Source organism: Nannospalax galili, unplaced genomic scaffold (genome assembly GCF_000622305.1).
Source record: "Nannospalax galili isolate Female #2095 unplaced genomic scaffold, S.galili_v1.0 scaffold824, whole genome shotgun sequence".
Taxonomy (NCBI): Eukaryota; Metazoa; Chordata; class Mammalia; order Rodentia; family Spalacidae; genus Nannospalax; species Nannospalax galili.
In genome coordinates this window covers 657,491-666,506 of record NW_008351697.1, presented here as the reverse complement: position 1 = coordinate 666,506, position 9,016 = coordinate 657,491, and the positions used below count along the sequence as shown (strand labels likewise).

The window sequence follows — 9,016 nt, the reverse complement described above, 5'->3', positions numbered from 1 at the left end:
TAATAAGGGAGATGTGGATAAAAATTGGGTTAGTTGAGGGGAGGGGGGAGGGAAGGGTATACAAGGAACCTAAGGGATGAAGGGAAAGAAGGACCTCAAGAGAGGTAGGACTGTAGGAGAAGGTTATTATTAAGGGAGAAGGGGGAGAAATGGGGGCACCTTAAGTGGGAAAACCATGGTGGAGGGGGGAGACAATGCGAAAGATAAATAATGCCTAGTTTTGAAAACCAGAGGGAACCATATTACTCCTATAACCTACTGACAAATTATACATAGCAGATCAAGAAATACATGTCTAGATAAGGTTTATCTGAGAACAGTTGGTCTTTGCCCAAGATTTATCTGTATGACACACAGTAATTAAAAGTACCAGACTGGTGGAACTAAGCTTCTTGAATGTTTAACAGACATACTTTGAGGCCTATACTAATTTGGTCGGAGGGACATAAAGGACAGTTTTTGTCCTTGCCCTCCTAGGTTGACTAGTTCCAGGGGACTAAGACAGCTCTCAAAATGTCTTGTAATTGTGCCGTGTCACCTGTCCTCTTGATCAAGGAGGCCGAAGAGACCCCACCAGAGGGACTTGAATCAGTGTCCAGTCTACAAAGAGGAGGGTCAACAAAGAGGAATCACTTCCTCCATGCTTCCAAACAAAGCCAACCATGGTCGAGCAGGACCTTTAATTTATCTTTACATGGGCAGAACTGGTAAAAGAAAGGAGCCAGGGGGCTCCTCCCAAACCCATGTGACCCCCTGAGGAACAGATCCTCAAAAGACCTTAGGAGTAAAAATAAATCGGTTTATCTGGGCCAACTCTATGGCCTTAAACACTCAAAAGGAAAGTATAACCAAAGATTAAAGGGGCCAATATAATTTCTTAAGAGTCCATATGCATAGCTAAAGGCCATAACAAGCAACAATGCCAGATAGGAGATACCTTCTTTTGAGTTGTTGGCCAGGGTAGCCAAAGGGACTCCCAGATAGTAACCCAGCATGAAACTGGAAAAATGAACAGCAGACCTCAATCTTATCTAAAGGTATATTGACAACTGATTGCTGCTGCTAGATGAGGAACAGCTGACCCTCCTAAAACAAAGACCTCTAGATAGGCTGACTAGATTCACTAGATGGACAAGTAGTGGGGAATGGCTCAGATGCCGACAACACAGCAGACAGTAGCAGGGATATCAGAGTATAAGGGCTCTAGTTGGGGGAGGGAGACTATGGGAGGGTGGCATCTGAGAAGTGGGTGTATAGTTGAATGAGATGGTTTGGGATGTTCTGTGGGCCAATTGTATGGCCTTAAACACCCAAAAGGAAAGTATAACCAAACACAAAAAAAATCTTTTTTGTCTTCATCAAGTCAGGATTTTTATTTGAAATATAATATTGTGGAGATTAAGGATAATGGATGGTTCTTACCAAGTAGGAATGTTTAACAGGTTTTCTTGCATCTTTTTATAAAGATACTGTATCTGGAGCTATGAGAATAGGTTGGTTTCAAGAAAATACATACTTCAGAGAGACTATAGTAATGATCAAAGACAGCCAAGGAATGCATACTAAATGATGAATCTTATGGAAATGCCTTTCCTAGTAAAAGTATCACATCCAAAAATTTAATAAAATACTTAATAAGCTTATCAAATTTTATCAACTAATCAACCCATGAAAGGCATAACCATAAACACACAAAGAAACAATACCAAATATTTAAGAAATAGATTGGAGTTAAGTAAAAAAAAGATCAGTTACATCTATGGTTATAGGTGGTTTGATTTTTTAAATTTATTTTTAATTTTTTATTTTATGTGCATGCGTGTATTGCCTGCATATATGTAAGTGCACCTGTGTCATGAAATACCTGCAGAGGACCGAACATATGCATGCACATACAGATACACACATACATACACACATACATACATCCAGACAGACAGACAGACAGACAGACACAAAAAATAGAAACAGATATATCAAGGGAAAAAGTAGGCAGGGATCACACAAGTCAAAGAAGGAATGTGTGGGTACAGTAGATGGCCGATAAGACACAGGGTTAGTGAGGCATAGACTGAGTCAGGAAATGTACAGCTGTGTGTCTACAAGGAAAACTATCCTAGAAACTGAACAGTCTATGTGCCCAGAGGGAGGCCACAGGAGGATGGGTGTGTGAGAACACAACCCCAGGTGTTAAACTGTTTGATTCCATTTCTACCTGCAAAAACAAACAACAAACCAACAAACCAGCTTTGAGCAGGCACATTAGAATTAAGATGGGCACTGGGGAAAAGAGGATGAGAATTCTTAAACCAGTCTGCTCATGTAGTTTGAACTGTGTCCTTCCTATATCTACCAATTCAGAGAGTCCCTACAATTTTTAGGGGCTGCAGCCATATCACAATGTTGCAATGGAGCCAATACTAATGTGTGTGTGTGCATGTGTTGGTATTATAAATATGTATGTGTGTGTGTGTGTGTGTGTGTGTGTGTGTGTGTGTGTGCATGTGTTGGTATTATAAATATGTATAGTATACCAAACTTCATTTGCTGGAACAAAACAGATCATTTCACTACCCTAATTTGTGGTTGATTTTATTGTTAATGAAATCAAACATCATCTTAATGATTTCCACATTTTTGCCTGAGACAGAGTTATCATAGGTAGCTCATTCGGCTTATGCTTCCTCTGTGGCCCAGGCTAGATGTACACACACCTCTCCTGCCCCTGCTTCCCTAGGGCTTAGACTACAGGACTGTACCACCGTATGCCTGGATTGATTTTTATATTTTACTTCGAGGCAGGGAAATTAATTTTAATACAACAGAAACACATGTCCCTAGTCAGCATGGTTAAGTGTTTCTGGTCTTACAGTGTTTTCAAACATGATGCTAAATACCTATCCAGTAAACACCAGGGAAGTGTGGCTCTCTCCTGCCATGTTTCCCATCATATCTGGAGAGGTAAGGGGAAGTTACATTTATAACATTCAAAAGAGGGGCTGGAGAGATGGCTCAGTGGTTAAGAGCACTGGCTAATCTTGCAGAGGACCTGGGTTCGATTCCCAGAACCCACATGGTGGCTAACAGTTGTCTGTAACTCCAGTTCCAGGGGATCCAATGCCCTCTTCTGACCTCTGCAGTCACTGCATGACATGGGTGCATATACCTACATGCAGGCAATACATAAATAAGACACATAAAGAACAAATAAAACATTATATAACATTCAAAAATTATTAGGAATGAATATAGTTGTAAAAATAATGAAGTTAAAGCAGGAAACATCTTAAAAGCAGACATTAAAGCAACACACTTTTGTAAGTGACATAATTCAGGTTAGAGTTTCATTTTGTAAATAAGAAGCAGCAGAAACAGCTGGGCAGTGGGCTGGTTCTCTACACAATCCTCCTTGTGGCTATTGACCTCTCTACAATACAATGCAATGAAGACCATAGAGTTAGAACTCGAGAAATGCCTCAGCAGTTAAGGCACTGGCTGTTCTTGTAGAGGGCCTGGGTTAGGTTCCCAGAACCACACGGTGACTAGGACTGTCCTTAGCTCCAGTTCCAGGGATCTGACACCCCCTTCTGACCTCTGTGGGCATTGCATGCATATGATGAACTTGCATGGAAAACCCTCATACATATAAAAAAAATAAATTTAAAAATTTTCTGTAGAGCCAAAGCATGAGGACAGTGACATATCCAATCCCAATAAGGCCTGAGCTTAGGGGAGAGCATGGCCCAATGCCACATCCCTGATTTGGTAACTGTTCTGGGGTTATAATAGATGTGATAATTCAGGGAAGCTGGGGAGCTTTTTGTATAATACCATTGTTTTCAACAACTTTGTGAGTCCAAAAGTGTTTCTACATAGGAATAGAGACATGGTGCGGCCTCTCTTTACAAACTGAGAGAAGAGGAAAAGGTGCAGAAAAAGTCCTCCGTGGAGGTCACTATTGTCATGAATATTCTTGTGTCCATAAATGACGGTAAGTGAGCTTGTAAGTAATACATCTGGTGCCCTCGGCAGGTGCTCTGGTTGTGTGTGTGTGATGTTGTCGGAGGACTCTTACCTGTCTTCACAGTCTGCCAGCCCAGGGAGAAGGGGCTGCGGGCCTGGAGGTTGTAAGAGGAAATTGGGCTGTGATTGTCGGTTGCTGGACTCCACGAGAGAGTGGCTGTGCTTTCGGTGATTTCCTCCACAATGACTACCCCAGGTGGGCCTGGGGGACCTACAGGAGAAAGGCAATAGACATGGCTAAGAACAGATCATTATGGGCAGCCATCAGTAATTGTATTTCCAATGCGTATCTCATCAAACAATGTAATCATTTTAATATGTATGTAGTCATGACAATTGACAACAGAAACTTACGGGATACAAGTTGGTTTCTGGGATTTCTTGGGTGGGGGGACTTATAGATTGGATATTTTTCTGACACTTTGAGCCTGGAGGCAGCTACCAATTAGCATTATATTTTATAGCAAAAGGAAAAATAATTAGAAGCAGACAGAAGGGTATAAATGTCAATATGAGCCATGGCTGTTACAATTGATCATCTCACAGAGGTAGCAACAGACAGGCAGTTCTGTCAGGAATTGAAACAATCCCGGTGGATGGCTGTTCGAGCTCAGAAAGCTTACAGTGTACAAGGTCTGGGATGTGTTCTAGTAATCAGCTCAGATTCCAGCAATGAGGCTACAGAGTTCTGCAGCGGTGGTAGTTTAGGCGAGGTAAGAACGTGTAACATGTAGAGCCCCGTGGGAATTGAAAGGCGACCGTAGTTAGATTATTGGGGTGGGGGGATGATGGAGTGGAGTGGCACAGAATCACAAGAAGCTAATTCGCTTTTCATCAATAAGGAATGGCATGGGAGAGAGATAACGGTTCTACCTGCATACAGACTTCATTTTCAAAACATAACCAGGACGTGATTAGAGGAGAACTTAGAGATTGTCATGCCCAAAGTAGTGATTTTAATAGCACTGAAAATGTATAGCTATTTATGTGTTAGAGGCCCAAAGGAAAGCCACTTTTCTTATTAACATGCTTATGCTCCATAATGTGGACGATCCAAGTTCTAGGAATGCTTCTATGTTGCATGAAAAAAAAACTACCTTGAAGCATTTTAAAATAATTAATTTATGAATCTGTCCTTATGTGACAGATTTCTTTCTGGATCTGTAATGAGATCTAAGAACTAAAGGCTTACTAGACTGGGAGCTGCTGAGAGAAGACTGGGGACCAAAGGAACAGGGAGACTTTTGACGAGAATGGAACAGCCAGACGGAGCATGGTCGAGGCTGCTAGGGTACATGGCATTTTCAAGGGATGGTGGATGGGCATATTTCACTGAGGCCTAGAAGAATTAGCAGCACATGGCTGAGTGCTGAGGACTGAAAGTTAGAATACATTCCATCACGAAGCTGATAGTGGTGGGATTGTGAACAAGGTGCCTTGAGAACTGGCAATTTCTGCTCTAGTGAAATCATGGAAGAAACAGTGAAATAATAGAACACAGAAGGACTTTGAAACAGTCAGGGGAGAAGCTGCATTGGCTCCCTTTGGAAGGCACTCATTTATTTCTGTCACCAAAGATTCTAAGTCTTTAGAAGCAAGAGTGAGTAGGTGAAAGTGAGATTGGAGGCTGGGGGGCATCAGGAAAGGCTTTCTGTACAGTAATAGAAAGGTACAGAGAGAATACAGTTTTGGGGCTAGCGCTTTTTTAAGAAGTATTTTATTATCTTTATTTTATGTGTATGCTGTATTGCCTGCATGTAGGTAAGTGCACCCGTGTCATGCAATGCCCTTGGAGGACAGAAGAGGCCATCGGATCCCTGGAACTGGAGTTACGGACAGTTGTTAGCTGCCATGTGGGTACTGGGAATTGAACCCAGGTCTTCTGCAAGAATAGTCACTGTTCTTAACTGCTAAGCCGTCTCTCCAGCCCCTGGGACTAGCACTTTTAAAGGATGGACTGTATTATACAATTGTGAGGGAGAAACTGAGAAAAATCATCAAGATGAGGACAGCCAGGAGCAGGACTAGGAGAGAAGTCAGGAGGGTGTGTTCAAGGGAGGGAGCTTGGACGTGTGCTCATCATCAGTGATGCTAAGAATGTGGGTGACTGTGGAGTTGGGGTGAAGTTGAAAGGTGCTTGAGGGATAGAATGAGAAGGAAGAGTCCGGGGAGGAAGAACCAAGAGTCGGAACCTGTGTTGGGACTGGTGGAGTCTATGACTTTTTTTGTGTGGAAATGGGGTAGGTTTGTGTGACAATTTGGTGTGCGGGGGTAAAGTGGAGAATATGGTTATCAGCGTTTGCCAATCCAGGACTGTGTAAGATTTGTTAACAGGCCAGTGAGGAGAATAAATGAGATGCAGGTGCTCTGGAACTGTCTTGAGTTGTTAGAGGTAGTGACAGGAGTGTGGAGAAGCATCTGTAATAACGATACATTTATGATAAGCTTTGACCATTACAATGATACTAATAGATACCATATCTCCCGGTCTTATATTAAGGCACTGTACTGTGTTCTAGGCATTAATCATGAGGTGGGCAGAGGAGGTACTGGAAATTTAAAGAGACTATTGAGTTGGTGGCAGTCACTCATCCAGTACGTTTGGCTTTCTGCTAGGCACAAGGACCCAGAGCATCCATACTAATGAAAGGAAGTTAATTGCCAAGGTCGATTTAATGGTGAATATCCCAGTTAAGTTTTGAGTATAGATATGATTGCACAATTCAACTTCTAGAAAGTAGCAGGGAGATTAGGTATCCCCTCCCATTTATCTATTAACCTGAACAATAGTCTCCAATGAAGGGAGGAAAGAAAATGTGCATGTTAAGGAAACGTGCAAGAGAGGTGTGCAGTCGACACAGGCTCTCTCTGAACAGCACATGAAGGCCTTTATGAAATCTGTGCGTATATGTTGACGGACATCACTCCCTTTCCTTTCTCTGCATGCACCTCATTCTCTCATTGTACAGTGGCGCCTTCTCTTTCCCCTCCTTGACCCTGGGCTGGACTGTGACTGTTGGACTCTATCAGTAAAGGTAGCACTGACTATGCATGCCTTTAGATTTGTACTTTCCCCCAAGTTTCCTGAAATGCTTGTTAGGGGAAAAGCTGGCTAGCAGTTTTGAAATATTATTATTATGGGCCTAGCATTTTGTAAAGAAGTCCAAGCTTGCTATTTGGAGAGAGGTCTGAAGAGAAAGAGACACTTAACTCTCTCAGCTGTCCCAGGAAACCCAGTTAGGCACCAGGCAAGAGGAAGCAGCCTTCAAAGTCTTCCAACAGCATCTGTGTCAGAAGCTCCTGGCTCTGCCTGTCCACTGCCCAAGCCCGAATGTGACAGCTGGATCTTTAAGCCTACTAAATTTGGGGGCACCAATGGCTAGTTGGAAGTTGCTGGAAAATAATTTATTTTGAAAGTTCGTTTTAGGGAACGTTGGGGTGGGAATTTTCAAAGGCTTTTCAAAAGGACTAGAAATTTAGGTAATGTGCTAAAAAAGAATTTACCTCTTACCATCTTCTATGACATCCATAGAAGTATTTCTGTATTCCACACATTGCATTTAATCATCTCTTCAAAGGACATTTGTTAATAGCTGCTTCTGTGTAAGGTCTGATGGGAAATAACTATTCGTTAAAACTCAAGTAATTTTCCTTTCTAAGCACTGAAGTTCTAGGTCTCAAGAGATGGCTTAGTGATTAGGAGCTCTGACTGTTCTTATAGAGGATCTGGGTTCGATTCCTATCACCCACATGGTGGCTAACAACTGTCCATATCTCCAGTTCCAGAGGATCCGAGGACATCTTCCAACCTTCAGAGGCACTGCACAACATGGTGCATTTAACACACATGCAGGCAATACATTCAGATACATAAAATAAAGTAATAAATAAAAAGCACCAAGTTCCTGTGAAATTGTTTAGTATATTTTAAACGGTAATGATTACTCAATAGTTTTTAGTACTTCAGATGGGAAAAATTTATTCTTGGAAATGTACAGGATGATAAACCCCTAAGAACTTTTCTATTTGTGTTTATTTACCAAAGTATGATTTGTAGCGAACTAATCAGTAACAAGGACAAAGATTTATGCACCCAGGATACTGCCTGTGGCTGGCTGTTCAATCATTTATAATGGCAAACCACTATAAATAACTAATTGTCCAATAATCATGTTTTATTTAAATTATAAATCCTTATGATAAAATGTTAGGTCATCATTAAGCTAATACTAAAGACTATTTAGCAAGCTGATAGTCATAGAGCTGACTAAGTACAATGCCAAAATGTGTGTCAATATGAATGAGACCATCAAGAGGAAAAGGCAAGAAAGAAATGCGTTAATTATTACATGGACAGAGGGAAATGGGTGATTTAAGCCTTATTCTTTACGTTTATTTCTTTCCATTCCTCAGTATAAGTAGGGCTAGTGCTAAAAGTACTTCAAGCTTCTATTTGGAGAAAGTCTTCATACTAAAATATGCATTATCTTAGGGATAATCTATTTAATAAGGAAGCATTCACTGAATGCCACTGTGTGGGAGGTGGGTGAGACAAAATGGTTTCTGTACTCTGCGTGTGGCAGAAGCAGACCTTTCCCAGGAAGACATGCCAGGCAGTGGCCACCACTTTGAAGAGCTTCAGGAATGCGTCTGGGAACTTAGGCTAACACTTATTACATTGGTGAAATTACTTTTCTGTAATTTTCACTCATCTGAGTAGCCAGCCAGGTACTTGACATATATTAGGCCCTCCATAAATATTTGTATAAGAAAACACGACAGTGAAACAGACAGAAGAATGACAAAAGGATCAAAGGATGGAGAGGGTTATAATCTGAGTTTGGAATGCCATATAACAGAGTGAAAAAATGCTTTAAAATACCTCTATTTTAGGCACTACTATCCTCAGGCCTCTTGGGGTAAGTCTATAGCGCAGCTCTCCGCGCCGGGACTCCCTAAGCCTCATTCACCTTTCCACCCCGCCCCCCACCCC

The 9,016-nt window shown here is 41.6% G+C and overlaps 1 protein-coding gene across 1 annotated transcript in view; it reads right to left on the bottom strand.

The window, feature by feature from the left end:
* Positions 1-9,016, bottom strand: part of Cntn5 (contactin 5) — a 553,885-nt gene that overhangs the window by 75,373 nt on the left and 469,496 nt on the right. The window contains exon 14 of the mRNA XM_008848668.2: positions 4,076-4,234. Within this exon, the coding sequence (XP_008846890.1) occupies positions 4,076-4,234 (159 nt within the window). The remainder of the gene's footprint in view (positions 1-4,075; positions 4,235-9,016) is intronic.